The 17,033-nt window shown below is 44.3% G+C and overlaps 1 protein-coding gene across 4 annotated transcripts in view; it reads right to left on the reverse strand.

Moving 5' to 3' along the window:
- usp24 (ubiquitin specific peptidase 24) overlaps positions 1–17,033 on the reverse strand; it is a 50,616-nt gene that overhangs the window by 23,521 nt on the left and 10,062 nt on the right. The window contains exons 5-27 of one of the 4 annotated variants that reach the window (XM_061238342.1): positions 16,816–16,938; positions 15,858–15,893; positions 15,065–15,130; positions 12,363–12,428; positions 12,171–12,245; positions 11,759–11,917; positions 11,350–11,464; positions 10,745–10,848; positions 9,338–9,445; positions 8,702–8,797; positions 8,325–8,486; positions 7,249–7,344; positions 6,285–6,392; positions 5,760–5,906; positions 5,344–5,475; positions 5,077–5,188; positions 4,658–4,734; positions 2,057–2,197; positions 1,915–1,968; positions 1,516–1,631; positions 1,262–1,328; positions 521–631; positions 197–295 (exon numbers count right to left, since the gene is read on the reverse strand). In XM_061238342.1, the coding sequence (XP_061094326.1) occupies positions 197–295; positions 521–631; positions 1,262–1,328; positions 1,516–1,631; positions 1,915–1,968; positions 2,057–2,197; positions 4,658–4,734; positions 5,077–5,188; positions 5,344–5,475; positions 5,760–5,906; positions 6,285–6,392; positions 7,249–7,344; positions 8,325–8,486; positions 8,702–8,797; positions 9,338–9,445; positions 10,745–10,848; positions 11,350–11,464; positions 11,759–11,917; positions 12,171–12,245; positions 12,363–12,428; positions 15,065–15,130; positions 15,858–15,893; positions 16,816–16,938 (2,370 nt within the window). Of the gene's footprint in view, positions 1–196; positions 296–520; positions 632–1,261; positions 1,329–1,515; positions 1,632–1,914; positions 1,969–2,056; positions 2,198–4,657; positions 4,735–5,076; positions 5,189–5,343; positions 5,476–5,759; positions 5,910–6,284; positions 6,393–7,248; positions 7,345–8,324; positions 8,487–8,701; positions 8,798–9,337; positions 9,446–10,744; positions 10,849–11,349; positions 11,465–11,758; positions 11,918–12,170; positions 12,246–12,362; positions 12,429–15,064; positions 15,131–15,857; positions 15,894–16,815; positions 16,939–17,033 lie in introns of all 4 variants that reach the window. The other 3 variants (XM_061238341.1, XM_061238345.1, XM_061238343.1) reach the window with 3 other exon arrangements.

Raw genomic sequence — 17,033 nt, forward strand, 5'->3', positions numbered from 1 at the left:
ATTACAGAGAAAAGACGGGACTGAAATGCATTCCCTAGAGCCAGAGCTGTAAGCAATAATCGGCAATAAGACAAAAACACAGCTAGAGTGCAAGTCACTATTAAAAACCTGTGATATATAGTAAATCTGATCACAGTTTCATTTCAAAAATACACTTTCTTTTAAAGTGAACACAAGAAAATAAAATCTGATTTACCACACTGTCATTGGCAAATATCTGAACATTGTCCACAGGGCAGCTTAAACGGTCTGCTATCTTCCATCTGATGCTGCCAATAGTTTCATTGCTGTGGGCCTGCAAAAGGGATAAATATAAAACAGATATAAAAAAATAACAAAGTACCAGTGAAATGCCTGAGCATCATCTGCCATTTTGACTGAATTTGGAGAATATGACATCCCATTCTACATAGACAAAATGAGTGGTAGGAAGGATTAAACATTTAAATAAAGAGAAATAAAGAGCTTGAAAGGATGACAGAGGCCAGTGGTGTGAAATGAGTCACGGTGGTGGACGTACCTCCAGAGTGAAAGTGTCTTTGGTAGATTCATAGGTGACATGGAGGGTAACGGGGTGGCCGTTGAAAGAAGCTCCGTGAGGTAGAATCGTCCGAGGGACAGAATATAAATCCTAAAAAGGCAAGAAGACAGCGGCACAGTTGCAGAGAACAAGTCTGCCGATAATGAACAGCGCAGTAATCAAAGCATCGTCTGAGTGTGTAAAAATGAGAGCTGAAGCTCTTCTGTGAGGCGAGAAAAAAAAAGGAGTAGCAGTTAATAAAGGAGTAATTTGTAGTAATTTGCGTACAGGGAGCGAAACTGAATGCGTGACTGAAAGTTTCCATTCAGAGAAATCCAGAGTGCTGAATGTGTCCCGATGTATTAGTCATAATGGTTCTCAGCTTCCTGCCAAAGAAACGTGTGGCTTTTGAACAAAATTAGAGACGACATAAACGAGGGAAGCATTTTATGTCAGGTCAATCATCAGCATGGATATTAAGAGAGGACGCATCAAATCACTTGACGATGGTGATTAGATCCAATAACTCGACGGACTGCATGGAGGCATCATTTAAAAATAAATACTTTGGGGAAATTCAATTCCTATCCAATTAATGTCTAATCTGATGGGTGGACACATCTTCAGCCAGTTCCATCCCGTAGCGTTCCATAGCACAGTTTTGTAGCGCTATCCATGGTCGAGAAATCAACACGCTCACCGCTCACCAATTCTAAACAAACAGCCGTGTGTGTTCTTTACCTCTATTGTGATAACGTATCTCTCGGCAAGCAACAGAAGCCTTTCGATGATCACCAGCTTTGTTGACCTAAGGAAAAAAAAGATAAGCTCATTACGCTGGTCGGTGCTCTGCAAATGTAGACTTTCAGTAGATTATAAGAAGATCACAGCATGGAGTGAAGGGGCTGAACAGAGCTGCCATTGTAAGGTAATGAGAAGAATGTGACGCTGTTGCCTGGTGCCCGGGCAGGGCTGGGGGGATGGCGGGGGCGTACCTGGAAGGTGACTGCACAGAGGTGGCCACGGTGGGCATGGCCGTGGCAGTCAGCATCTTGGTCGCCCTGGTAACGGCGTGCGTCAGGGTGGGCCCACCTAAGGCCGAGCTGGCAGCCTGCGTACAGCGGGGAGAGCGTGAGATGCCACGAGGCGACCGACAACGTCGCATACAACACAACCCTGGGGTTCCACATGAGCGAGTGTAAGGTTTCATCCTGGCCCCCCACCACTCCTCTCAAAGCCAGACCTCACTCGCGTTTCACCGCAGTCCACATTTCCGCGTGCAGAGCTTTCCTAGAAAAATACATCACCAACCTGTCTCCTAAATTACACATTCAGTCAAAAGATACGGTGTTGTGCAAGGACTCCTCCATTGGACCGCAATGGAAGCTACTCACCTCTAATCTTTTATAGCAGTCTGCGATGAACTTCTTGTGCAGCGACACGGAGTCCTGCGCAGAAAGACAAACAGGCGCGGTTAAAAGGCAGTTCTGGTCGCGGTGGTCTGTGCCGCGTGATCACGCTGGGCGGTCTCCTCACCTTCTTCATTTTGGGATTGAGGTTGATGTAGCTGTAGGTGATGATGAGCTGGATGGCTTCGTTGGCGATCTCTTCGTCGGGAGACTCCATGGCGATGCGCCAGATAAAGTCCATCCCTGCCAGGTCCAAGCGCTCCACACACTGCGCATGGAGGGAGGACAGGAGAGGAGACGTCAGTCTGAGACTCAAACTAACAACCGGGATTTTCTGCCATCTGACAGGCCTACCCAACTATAACCATAATGATAACGATGTGAGCATCCACACCGCTGAACGAGAACATTCTGTAAAGGTTAATTACCTTAACCACTACGCTGTGCAAGCCGCCCGATAGTAATCCCAACAATATTGTTAAAACGAATTCCACGTCCACTCGAGTTAAAACAATTTTTAAAACGACAGTTATCGTTCTTGGGGTGGATGGGCCATTATACTCATCTGTTTTGTTTTGTTACAAAAATCTCCATAAATGCCTAGTACAAGCATATTTATAAAAAAAAAATAAAAAAAAGATTGACCTACTTCACCCATCAGCATCAACAATAAATGGCCACACAATTACAAATGGAACTTTCTGATATGGTTAACTATATATGAATACTATGAAGTCAAAAAAGCAGGAAGACTTTAACCAGATTAGACACACAGAGCTTTGCTATAAGGCCTGTTTTTCCCTTTGTGAGAATGAGAGGGGCAGATAGGTCCTACAGGAAGAGAAGAGAGTGGAGATGGGGCATAGAAAAGATCAGTGGAAGCTGGAGAGTAGCTGCATATCACAGGGCTTGAATTTGAGACTCACTGTAGTTACACTGTGTAGCAAAGCACTCTGGGTAATGTGACAGATGACTGTGCATGTTATTATCTGTGCAAAAAATGGACAGCCTCATTTTATAATGTCAAAGTTTCCAAAACTGAGCAACTGACAGAAAATAGGCAGTAAATGGGAATCGTGTCAAGTGACACTATACTAGCAGCCGTAAGAGCTGAGCTGACCAACAAAGTGACACACCATGCCCTTACAGGAGTGTCATAACTCTTTCTGCTCTGACAGCAATGCCCAGATGCAACACATTTTACACAAATAATCTGTCACTTACAAAAGCATACACCAATTTGAGATAAATCAGCATCTTCTGTACAACACACAAAATGGAGGTGATTGTGCTGACAATGTAAAAACTTTGTAATTGGGCCTGGGAGAAACACACCTGGTTATTTCAATGGGTAACCGATAATGTTGTGGCTTTATCCAAGGGGGGAAAGTTTCTCATTCGATGGGATTTGTGTAATGAAGCAATGAGGGAGAAGAATTCTGAGTACTTAATGGCTTGCTGCTGAAAGCTACAAATGCAAAATGTGGCTGTCCCACTCGATCTTCATTACTTTAGCAGCGGAGTAAAAAGAGGCAGAAATGTCTACAGCAACACATGAATGAATGCAAATGATGAGGGGTATCTTCCCCTGTGGCAGCTGCACACTCACACAGACTCTACTGGTTTAAGATTATACCGGCTTTTAAATTGGGAAATTGTAGTTGAAAAACGCAGCAGTTTCACCATAATTGACGTCTTTATGCATTCACTGGTTGCGTTTAACACAGGATTCTGCCTTCTTTATGCAGAACAAAGAGCCAAAGCACGTGGGGAAATATACACTGCTTTCTATAAATGCTGATATTCTGTATTTTCTTTTATGATTACTATGGGCAATGACCCAGACTTGAACCACAACAAAATAAACACTGCTTCAATTGTTGAGACAATTGTCTTTCGGTCATGATCTTTATTTAATTTATTGATCATAATATTTACACAGCGGTTGATAGCACCGCGAGATCCAAAGAGCAAGTGCTTAATTTGAATTTAAGGCTCAAAACCGCAAGCTGGCTTGCTGAACATGAGTAAAAATGGAAATCGCTTCTAGTGTTTTTCTAATACTACTAGCCATGGGGCAAAAATTTGCTTTTGATCAGGGAATACCGGAACATTATTTGTAGTTTATTTAATCCTGCAATTTCGTCCCAATTCTGTCAAAAGTCATTAGCACAAATTACATACATTTACTGTGTTATTATCGTGAGTTTTTTATGGCATTTAAGGTATTTTCATCTCAAGTGAATGGGAAATGCAGATTTTGAAAGGTCCTGCATTCTGTAGCATTCCATGGTGTGATCACAGCCATTTACTTTGCAACACGGATGGTAGCCGAACATTATGAAATATCAAGGCACCAGCCCATTACAATAGCATTAAATTACAATTTAAATACAGCACACAATCGTCCATGTTAATTAGTGCAGTGAAAAGCAACAGATTGCTGTCAATCAGCACAGTAATGAAAATAGTTTATCAAGGAAATAATGGGCATAGAAATGGCTGTCTAGCACTCTGAGGGTAGATGATGAAAACACAGCTATAAAAAGAGATTTGAGAATTTCTTATGGCCTCATGCATGAGTCATCCTGGCAAATGTACTACTTTTCCGTAACCTGAGGGGTAAAATACTTAATATTTGTCCGTTAGAGCCCAGCTCAGGCAATTAAAATGTTCCTCGTCTGAGCAGAAGGCAAGGCTGGGGCAGCAGAATCGATGGGTTACGTACCAGCTGAGTCCCTTGTCGTTTCAGTCGGTGGTCACTGAGGTTCACATTCTCAAAGAAGGTCTTGAAAAGGTTGAAACCTAAAGAAACAAACAAATTATGTGTTAGATCATCTTTAAGAAAGAAGACAGCAGGACCTCTGTTTGAGCCCATTGTTCAGCCATGATGGGAAGCATGGTAGACGGTAACAGTGATCTGACACAGACATCAGTTGTATCTTTTCCCCCAAACAGAACCTCGACGATACCCCAAACCAGGGTTGCCTACTGACACACTGTAGACGCTGGGTTCAAATCAGGTTGGCCATTCAAAATGCTGCAAAATGCATGCTCTGGTTGGTCTCATGCTGAAAGGAATATGGGCTCAGCTCGGGTCTGGAGGAAACATCTGGGCCTGCTTCAAGGTGAGTGGGTCATCCTCACCGTTCATGGTGATCTCATAAGGCTCCAGCTTCAGGATCTTCTCCTTGAAGAGCTGCTGCTGAATGTCACTCTCCAGGTCGTGCTGCCCCTTGGTGAACCACTCAAAGCACATCTACGAAGGGGCGGACAAAGCCAACAGTCAAACGATGAGGGACAGCCAGGCGAATGCAAGCGAACTTTAAACCAACGGCGAACCATATTTTCAAAAGCTGTGACAGCCATATCATGCAGAGAGATGAGTGGAAATAATCAAATTCGGTAAGGTACCTCTCTGTCCAGTTCACAGACATCCATCCCAGACACAAGGCACTCCCACACCTCCTTGGCCCTGTTCCACACCAGGTATAAACTAGCCTCCTGCAGGAAGAAGGCCAGGAACTTGAGGTGGCCCTCCAGGTACTGCAGGGGAACAGACGGAACAGGAGTGAGCACGTCAACACTGGCAGCCATTCTAAAAAGTGAAACGATCCATAACTCTGGGGACCGTCATAGATCAATGGATCTTTATAAAAAGCATAAATCTCACTTAAGTTCCAATAAATTATTCAATTCACAAGAAAGCAGGAGAGGGGGCAGTGGGTGTAACGGGGCTTAAATTGCCATGCGACGAAGCGCAGTGCACCAGAGTCAGAGAGGAGACTACCATAAAAGCCACTGAAGGCAGACACACAGCCAGTCACTACCTCTTGGTAAGTGTATCGGCCATCCACAAGCGTGGAGCCGGAAAGTCCTCCCTGGCCAGCAACAGACACCGCCAGCCGGTGGCAGCACACAAGGCTCCCTGTGATCAGCTTGACAATCTCGTGCCTCTTCAGGTCCTGGATGATGCTCTGCTGAGCGTGAACACAAGGGGTCCATGAGATCATTCTACTCTGTACGAGCCGTTAACACACAACACACACAATCCAGAAAAGGCTCAATTAAATAAAACCAAGCTACATCCATTCAATATTGTAAATGTAGAATGCAGTTTTATCATATTTGTGCTATTTTAAGTGAACGTTAAATGCACAAAATTGAAGAAAAGTAGATCGCTTTTCCATATTGAAACCGTATTGTAAGTAATGTATTGAATTGTAGAGTTTTGAACATTTTGCTTCAGTATTGTAAAAATAGACCGCAGAGGATTAACATATTGGTTCAGCATTGGACAATTGGACTGCAGTGTTAACATATTGGTTGAGTAGTGCTGCCGACTGGGAGCTCACCTTGTCTTGTTTTTGGTAGGTCTGCTTGATGAATGAGCGGGTGATCTCATGGAGCTGACGCAGTGCTGGCACCACCCACACAGCCTGAGGGTTACTCTGCTGTGAGGACTACACACACACACACACACACGGAGTTAGCAAGGGTGCCCAGTGGACACAGCCAATAAACCCCAAACATACATTTAAACATACACGGCAGCTTTTAAAGGCGTGAACTGAATCATGAATGTCAGAATGATGACTATTAAATGAGAATGTAAGATCTTCATTGCAGTATGAGAAATGCAGATTAATTCTTCTATAGAAAAACAGTCATGTCACCTGCATATACAGGGCTTGTGAATCAAACAACCCATGAAAACTGGCCCTATAGACATCAACCCTCAATTGGGTCACATCACTGCTTACTGCAAGTCATCTCAAAATGTTACCGATAAACACAATATAAACCATGCCTGGGCGCCAAGCATATCAATCAACCTTTAAAATACCCCCATATGCATGTTTAAATGTCAGGGTACAGTCATGGTTAAAAGCACAAATTTCATCAAATTGTTAATGGCAGGTCGGAAGCACCGACTGGAACAGCGGTCTGCCCCAAGAAAGAAGCTCCAGTTTCCACAGCAGAAAGTAACCGACCCATTTTCATCTTTAGCCAAGGAAACAATACTACACATACACCTGAACCACCATAACCATGTTGTGGGGGGAAAAAAAGGATAGAGCCAGCTTCACAGATTAACCTATAGCCCACACCTCGAGATTTAGGAGAGCATTTTGCCACACCACTGGAAAGTAAACCATGGTCAATCTGGAAAAGGAGGTATTATGTGAAAGGAACCAATCATATGCCCACAGAGTGATCAAGCCTCATTGTCCAGTCTAAGGGAAGTTGCAGTAAGATTGGAAGTGAGTGGTGATTTGTCAAGGTTATGGTTCAAGGGAAACCCAGGCTGTTTCTTACTTTGAACACTGAGCTTGGTTTCTTCTTGCCCCAGGAGCCAGTTAGAAAAGAGACTTGTGTCTCGCTGGAAGATTTTGTTTCCTCCTGTATTTGTATCTAAAAACATACAACTGCAATTTCATTCAAGTGCTCCCTCTGTAAATGAAACGCAGAGGTAGGAGAGGAGGAAAGAGTCGACAGGGGCCCGCTAGCTTCGCACTGCCGTACGCGACTGTCTGCGCGGACAACTCAGGCTTATCTGGCGCCTTGGAAAGAGAGCGGGTGTTCATCTTTTGAAGTAGACAAAGTGGCCACTCAGGCCAGTGGGCTTTCCTCTACAGACCGCGGGACTATAAATACCGGTCAGAAAAGGCACAAAGCAGGAAGTGTTCGTCAGGAAAGAGTGACAGCTTTAGTATTCAGTCGATGCTCCGCAGACGGAAGGAGGGAGAGATGAGAGATAAGCCTGGCTTTGGCAGTGGCACACACATTCGTTAGAGGAAGGAGGCAGTAGGGATCGGTTTGATCACACACAACTATTGTTTGTTTAACATCATCAGATATTCATCAATTGCTTGTTATGAGCTAAAACACACATTTGTGCATGCATTTCAGACAGGAGTTTTACATTCCATCTTCTCCAGCAGATTTCTTTTACACATCCGGCAGAATCACAAGGCTCCTGATTTTAATACTGGGGCCAGTATTCTCTGTGCTGAATGCAGCCGGCCTGTTCCCTCAGTCTGAAAAGATAAACTGCACACTGGCCTGCATCCACAGAGCATTTACTTTGCTGCATAAATTAATCTGACACATTAATCTCACTTTCAAGTTAGATCCCTGGGAAGTGTGGTCCCACGTCAATTTATTTTCCTCTTGTAAAACCGCCAAATATTTGTCCAAAATGTACGTTTCAAGCTACGACTATATAGTCAGGGACATAAAAGAAAGGGAACCATTTTCCATCTTCCCATTATAAAGATATAAAGTAAAAAATAGATTTGCGGTAGCTATCCATGCCTACCAATCATATTATGACAAGGGGAATGAGCTCCTGATCTGGAGACATCCCCTGCGGTCAGAAGCACACAGCTCACCTTCTTGATGTCATCAACGCACTTGTGGATGTAGATCTTTTTGACGGCTTCCTTGACAGCATACGCATCACTGAGGATCGTCAGATGCTCCTCCAACGCCTGCTGCACCAAATTAACGGGCAATGTGGGCAGGTGTGCCAACTCCCAGAGCACCTCCAGCACCTGTGACCACACATAGAGATAGAGAGACACACACACACACACACACACACACACACACACACAAAATATATATGCTCATTGAAACCACACAATGAAGGACAGTAAGGATAAAATAGACAAATAGTAGTCCAGCAACTTGCTAGAACCAATATCTGGGATGCACGCACACATGCACACAGTCACACGCGCAGTCACACATGCGTGCTTGCGCCCACCTTGCCCGTTGTGGCCTCAGAGCGAGCCTCTCGGCCGATCCTCCCAATCAGACTCAAGAGCTTCTGTCGAACACGGTCACTCTCCACCTCCCAGCTCTACAGAACATACGCAAATAGTTAGTTTCGTAAAAATCCTCCATGACACAGGTGTTTAATCGCATCTGAAATATGCTGGGCTAGAACAAAAACCTGCACCCACACTGGCCCTTTTCATATAAATTTAGACCCCACTGCCGTATACTCTGAACAGTCAAAAGCCAAGGTAGTGCGTTTAAAAAAAAACCACAAAAAAAAAAAACCACCTGATATTTGTTATTTGGTTTAGATTTTGTTCTCAACTGAAATGTATAGAACTATTTAATTGAACAAGGCATTTATAATTAGGGTCTCCAGCAAAAAAAAGCTGAACAGATTCAAACTGGTCAAAACAATATTTAAATGAAATATACTAAACACTGATCAACAGTAGAAGGGACGGTTATACTTATCAGTCACATGTCAAATCATGACAGCCCTTATATGCACATTTACTCTAACGCATATGCCAACTGCTAAAGGTTTCATGAATGCAGTATATTTCAGAGCCACGAAGGGGAGATTTGGGGGAGAGCCTAAAACGAACATCCTTAAACGTACCTTCTGGATGAGGACAAACAGATGGCTGAGCTGGTCGAAGTTGAACTTGACCGCTGCGGCTGCAATGATGGTGTGGATGTTCTCGATAACCGTGGAGGACTGACCCGCCTGGGCAGGGAGAGGGGTACACTGTCACCACACCCGCACCGCACCGCACCAAAACACACCCACCAACCTAACTGCACGCTGGACTGGGCAGATGGAACCAGCCTACAAAAAGTCCCAGTGCCCTGAGCTAGCGCTCATATTTCAGCGCAACAGACAACGCGAGAGAGGAGCAGGGGAACATACTGCAGTGTAACCATGGCTACACAGATTAAAAAGGTCAATGCTCCTTTAACCCACTCAAAGGAGGGGAACCGTCAGTGTCAGTTTCCATTCTCTTCTTTATGCCTGTTCCTGTCTGAATAAACTGGGTCATTTATCAAGCCCACCCCCGCTTTCGTACGGCTCCGATTTACTAATAATGTCCAATGGCGGCTTCCATACTTTATTTTACATCCCTTCAAATGTAAATGAACTGAGCTCTGTCCCAGTGGACATGAAGTCAAACCCAGACCTTTGTAGGGCAGTGTTTATTCATGTTACTGTGCGTGTCTGCGGAGACAGGGACACAGACAGCACATCGGGACAACAGGAAGAATTCAGCAGAGCATGAAAAAACAACGACCGGAGAGCTGCTGTGGACGGCTTCATCTGACACTTACAGACTTCCTAAATAGCTTTTGATTACACTTACTCGAAAGAAACAGACAACAAGACTGCAGCGTTAGAAGGCATCATCCATTTCATTATCCAGCGTAAAGCACGGGCTCCAGAGAGGGAGAAGGTAAGAATCTGAAACTGGCAAAAAGCCAGGCACTATCAATCAATTAAAACCACTTTAAGATCCCCTGCAATTCCCAAAGCTGTTCCTGGAATCCAGAGCTCCGGGGAACTCCTTTGAAGTTGCAGACGCATACTTTTTTGATTTATTTTTCTTTGAATGAGTGAGGTTTCTAATGTTTTTAACACCAAACGGTGACCTATCACAGGGCTGGATCTACTTCTTTAAACAAAACAAAACCCACGCTGCCAAGCCACAAAAATAACTACTTTCGACCCTGAAACAGAACTCATGCGCACAGTGGTATAGGAAACATTGATATTTTATTGCTTCAGTATTAGGCAACATTAGGAATGGTATATATGAAAACCAAGTTTGTGACTTGAACTGTGAAAAGCAGGAGCAAACGAGCGTATATAATTTCAAAAGCAACAATAGGTTAGGTCAGTTGATGCGGTCTGGCTAGCCTCTTTAGCACAGGATGAGACTGCACAGGACTTGGCTGCTTTCGGTCCCTTACTTTGTCTTAGCCATTTTACAGCAGCCAGGCCTGACTACTGTCATTCTGCAGAGATACAGACCTGTATTCTCCAGATTTTGGAGAGCTCGTCCAAGGAGAGTTTGCTGCCAAGGAGCTCAATGATTCCCTTTATTCGGTCACAGTACTGCGCCTGGTCAATATTACCTAGAAATAGAGCGAAAGCAGGAATGGGGAGAGGGATAAATTGAAAAGAAAAAAGAAAGAAAACACAGTAAAAAGAAGATGAACTAAAAGACTCTTTGCTAGTTCATCACTGGCTCGACAGTGCTTGTTTGCTCTGAATGCTAAAGAGAAGAACTCTAATCCCAGCCATCCCGAGGGAGAAGGTCTAGTCAGATGTGAAGATTACACTCCTAGAAAAGGTACAGTACACTGCTAAGGGAATGAAAGCACTTCTATAGGGACGTGACTGTAGGAAAATGTCCTTCAGCTAAGGTCAACAAACAAATGCTAATACAGTAGGGACACTAAGGTTATCATCAAGAGCTTGTAATTCTAAAAACAAAACAATATACAAATGCAAAATTTTACACCATAACTTAAAGGGAAGATGTCTATGTTTATTATTTATTTCCTGAATTAATATGTTAATACAGTATGTAATACAAAAGACTGTCCTAGCCTCAAAAGTTTAAAAGATATTACCTTCAAGGGCTATTGACAGGACTGAGTTTTCTACCAGCCAATCCAGCAGTCGGTCAGTGTCTATGGCATTCTTCACAGTCTTGGACACAGTGCTTTCCTCTATCAACTTTGTCACCTACAATACAGAGAAGAGAAGACTGAACATTATCAAAGTGATCACATGTTTATGCTGAAAAGACTCTAAGCTACACCAAGAGATTTTTCACTGCTATTAAAAAAAAAAAAAACAAGTAGAATTCCGATACAGTCACACGGGTTCGCGGTTTTCCACACATCCCTCGTGCTACTTCACTGGACAGATTTACAGCCTCGGGAGCGGACCCTGCTGTGGACACACTCTGACCGTCACGCCTATCGCGAGCCCGGGTGTGGCCAGAGGGGAAGTGTGGGTGTGAGTACGGCCCCTGACCTCTTTGAGGGAGTTCATCTTGGCGCTGAAGTGGGGCGTCTTCAGCATGCGGAGCAGGATGTCCAGTCGCAGGTGGTCCACCACGGAGACCAGCTCCCGCTGGAACCTCATGCACAGCAGCTTGATGGCAGAGAGCAGGTCGGGGATACTGACCAGCCTCTGCGCGTAAACCAGACACGGATACTCGCGTGATCAACAGCAGGACGACAGGGTCCACAGTGAATACGTTACAAAGTTTCTCTCAAAAGCGTATTGGTATAAAAGACCACAGCCGTCGAGTTACGGTACAGTAGTGTCAAGGTTTCAAATGGAAATAGAATCCATTTTGCATGTGAATGAGATGCTATCAGCATCAAGTACCTGGCCCCTTTCAAAGTAAGCAGAGTAAGTGGACATGATGTCACTGCAGTACCTTATCTTTCAGGTCTTTCTCCTCCAGGTTCTGCACATAGGTGATCATCTTATGGATGACGGGATCCAGCATGGGCTGAGGGAAGAACAGAAATCAGAACCCTGATGCATCTACGGACGACCATGTTGACTACTGTGCCATCACACAGAGCAATCGCATGTTTGGCCATAAGAAACATGGTTCTGCGCTCACCTGGACCAGGCTGGAGTTGAGGTACTCTGCACAGACTCCCAGTGGCTGGACCAGGGCAGACACACTCTGCAGAGACAAACAGCCACACACTGACACACAGCTCATCCGGGGCCCTTTCAAGCAGCACAAACCACTCCACAACAGTACTAACTTCTAAAGGTAAAACAGCAAAGGGTAACATTGCTCAAACAGGTAGAAGCATGGAGAGGAAATTTCTGGCTTGTGTTGGGAGCTGGCTTGGATGTGGTAATCCACCAACGGCGTGAATGATACTACAGCCTACATCTTCTCTACATCACAATCCAATAAACACACTCCAGTGACATGTTTGTTTTCTGTACAAATCGGGGCGTGAGCCTAGATGCCTCAAGCAGCGGTTAAAGGTTCAGGGCAAGAGGTGACATCCTTTTGAGAGGGCAGTGTCACACCAGAGGAGCCTGTGATTGAGCACTCAGGGAGGAGTCCTGGGCCAGCAGTGTAAAATTCCACACATTTTTGTAAACACACTCATTCAAAAAGGAGAGCTGCATTGTTGTCCCATTTTGGTTTTCTACAGGCTTGCTGAAATTGTTCCTTTGTAACTTTCTGAAGGTGAACGCATAGCCGAGAGGCTTAAACAAAATGTAGTCATTTGAAACTTTGGTCTGATAAACCATTATTTGAGTGAATAAAAGATGAAAGCACACTAATGAACACTCAGTGAGCAATTTATTAGGGAGACCTTAACACCAGTTTGTGAATGCAAATATTTAATCAGCCAATCATGTGGCAGCAACTAAATGCATAAAGGCATGGTGACATGGTCACGAGGTTTAGCTGTTGTGGTATGATTGCTGGTGCCAGACAGGGTAGTTTGAGTATCACAGAACTCAGTATCTTCACACACACAGAGTTTGCAGGGAATGATGCGAAAAAACTAAACAAAACATCCAGCAGTCCAATGCAAAAACACGTTGTTAATGAGAGCTCAGAGGAGATGGGCAAGACTGTTCGAAGCTGACAGTAATGGAAATAACCACGCATTACAACAGTGGTGTGCAGAAGAGCATCTCTGAACACACATGAAACCTCTGTGGATAGTGGATAGGCTACAGCAGCAGAAGACCAATAAGCAAAAACAATAAGAGTAATAAATACCTAATAAAGAGCTCACTGAGTGTATATTGAGAAATACATCAATCTGCAGTTTAGAATAAAAAGCAGGCCTGGGATAATGAATACTTATAATGGTTAAACTGCTGAACACATTTAACACCCCCACTGTTGAAGTGCTTGACGTCTCATTGAAAACACAGCTAAGCCATCTTCGGTCACGGTTTTCTGACAACTGCGTGCAAACCCATTAAGCGACAAGCCTGCTTACATTCTCTTGAGCTCAGACTAATTGCTTCTCTTCCAGCAGATGACTGAGAAAAGGCACCTGGCTAATACTACAGCTGGTGAATAAAGAAATGAAACTTAGAACACTTTTTAAACAGGCCAACTAAGGCAATGGGCTTTACTTGATGATCAATTCAAACCTGCCTGTAACATTTCAGTGACGGTGGGTAACGGAGTATCACTATCACAGTTCCTAATTTTAGCTCCATTATAGTTGATGAATTATGGACAGAATGCATTTGGTTTCATCATCTGCTGCACTAAATAATATTTCAGTACGGACCACATTTTACCAGTACTTCGCGTAATTATGGATAAGTGCAGTACAAAACAGCCAAAGTATAAAATATATTAATTGGTGTCATGATATTGAACGGTTAACAAACATCAACATATTTAGGCAAAAATCACAAAATGATGTGGCCAAATTCAAAAAGCAGTTTCCTTGCAAGAGTGCAAAGGTAAACTCTGCTGCAATAACTCACTATCCCTACCAATCTCCACCTCTAAAATTTCTGGTTATAGACAGAGATAACTGCACCCATACAGCACAAGTTGTAGTGTATGTGTGTGTGTGTGTGTGTGCCCTTATGAATAAACTGGGTGACTGTGGGGGCTCAGATGCACATCTTGCCCAGTGGAGCAGTGGAAAATAGCCTTTCAAACCAAAACTTCATGCATTTCCACCCACATGTAACAGTTTTACATACGCCACACAGTTCAAATAAATCATCATTCTATCTGAAACCCTATCACATGCTGACTGTCCAGCCTGACAGCCTCACTGACTGAGGCCCCACATAGCAGTGCTGCACCAACCCCTGTGGCAGTGTCAGCAGAAGGCACTTGTTAGAGAGACTTAAATAAGACAGCTCTTGAGCTCACAGAGGGGGAGAGAAGAGGAGTCTGACAGTAAGGAGGCTCTTCATCACGGCTCAATCAGCTCCAGTCAGAACCACAGTTCAGCTCTGCCCGTCAACACGCCTGCCTCGCCGCTTTGCTCCTTTAAGGAGTTCACCTTAAAGTGTAAGCGTTCACCGAGGTACGACACGCGCTAGCTCAGTCCGCCGCAGGAAAGCTGCGAGCGTCTCTCATTCCTCCGGGTAAACACCAGAACAGTACAAGGACCCAATGCGCATTCTGATCCGCTGAATTAATTGAATCTTTCTTCTGATGAGCACGCCCCGCTTCTTCCCCCCCGCCGCCCACACACTTCCACGAGCAGCATGAGAAATGGCGGCGGGATCAAGCGGCACACCGCTCCCCCGTGCTCAACAGTTAGCGGGGCCGGTCCCACCTTCGTCGCGTTACGGTTGACTCACCCCGATTTCCACTTCCTCGGCGTTCAGCTTGCTCTGAATCGCGGTGAATCCTCCCATCTCCCCGAACTGGAAACAAGAATTCACCTCTCAGAGCACGCGAAACACAGGCATGGCAGATACAGCTCAAGGCATTAAAATGGGAGAAGATAATTGTTGTGATAAACTCGCTACACCTGCAATGGGCCTCAACAGTAAGGTGAAGCAAATGAATTCATATCAGATAAAGGGCTGACCGGCGATCTACAAGCAGCAAGCTTTATTATACATTAAAAAGGGCATCCATGATAATGAAGAGCTCTCTGCAACATCATAAAAAAATTAATGGCCTGTGATTTACATTGTGGCTTTCCTGCTTTGGCAGGATGGCAAAAGATGAGATGTTAAACGAAACTGACAAGACATTTGCCTATGACTCAAGGAGAAGGAGCAATGAGGAAGATGGGTAACCCTGGATGGCGTGATATATGGAGGAGAAGAAGGAGTGAGTGAGGGAGGGAGAGATGGGGAAGGGGACAGTCGGAGGGGTGGAAGAGGTTGTGGGACAGGAGGTGTAACAGGGCGGAGGCTGGATATTGGATCTAGACAGTGGCTGGTAGGGAGTCTAGGCCCTGTGTGTAGAGTAAAAGGGAGCGTCTACGAGGTTTGTTTGTAAAGTAGGTAATGTGGAATAGAGGATATTGTATACTTTGAGACAGGGTATTCAAGTGTGACTGAAAGCACCAAGGACTTGTTTGTACAGTGTGCAGTGCTGTTTAAAGGACACTTCTGAAGAGTGCAGGTGTGTAATACTCACTCGGTTCACGAGGTCGACAAGCCATCCATGTGGCTCCTGCAAGAAAAAAAAGAAGAAGAAAAAAAAGCTGATTCATCTCATCCCTCCGCCTTCTATAGATTTACATTTTGGGTTCACTTGGCCTACTTTTTCCTCTCACTTCCTTCTGTTCAAAACTGACTATTTTAATTTGGTGCACAAAGATATCTGCATTTTACCCAATACTGGAAATTTCGGAAAAGGCACTTTAACAGAATGACATCTGGGTTGACAGACGCAGGATAAAGAATTTGAATGGAAGTTAAAGGAATTCAGTGAAAACAAATCTCAATGTCAAATTTGAACTAATATATCTCTCAATATCAATTACATAATCTTTCAAGGACTATGCATAAAGTTAACTGGAATTCTCAACTGATCTCAACTGATCCCAACACTGATTGACCTGGAAAGCCAGGGATGCCCTTTTTTAAGCCAAAGAAACGAAGAATCTGCATAATAGCAATCAAGCAATCATTTTTCTCCAATAGGACTTTATCCAACAGTGGTGCTAAAATAAGTGGCTGGTCAGACATGGCTCAGATTAGACACATTATAAGTATGTGAACTTGGTCAGTGACTAGCAGGTTATAACACAGTCCTGTTGTTGCAAATGTGCTCTCTGCACTGGGCAGCAGCTGTGACTCACACTCCTGCCCTGACAGAAAGCCAACAACATCTCGATTGCGCAAGAGAGAATACGAATAAACAGTGTCTCTTCCCTACCATTCAGCCACACATCTCTGAGAGCAGAACAATGATGAAGCAGGAAACGGGAACAACTGTCACATCTCCGCCCTCCGCAAAGCCAATAAATGCAACTTACTTTCAGATAAATCACAAACTCAGTACAGAACACTACTTGGGAAAATAACCCTGCTGTGCTCCTTTTTCTTCTCTTGTGAGAAGTCAGAAGCGGTAGAGGGCCGGTGTAGAATACCTTCTGGTAGCTGGAGATGGGGGACACGGCAAACATGCTGTCCTCCCCAAACACCTCCGCCCAGTTCCTCTGGGAGGACTTCATGCGGTTTTTGAAGTGGTACTCATTGTCTGGGTTAAAGGCCTTCAAGAAGAAAGAAAATATTTCAATCAAAAGTCATTTTCGCATATCGATACAACCGACAGCTTCTCTACTGCCAGTGGTCCAACAAACTGTTT

Source organism: Conger conger, chromosome 4 (assembly GCF_963514075.1).
Source record: "Conger conger chromosome 4, fConCon1.1, whole genome shotgun sequence".
Taxonomy (NCBI): domain Eukaryota; kingdom Metazoa; phylum Chordata; class Actinopteri; order Anguilliformes; family Congridae; genus Conger; species Conger conger.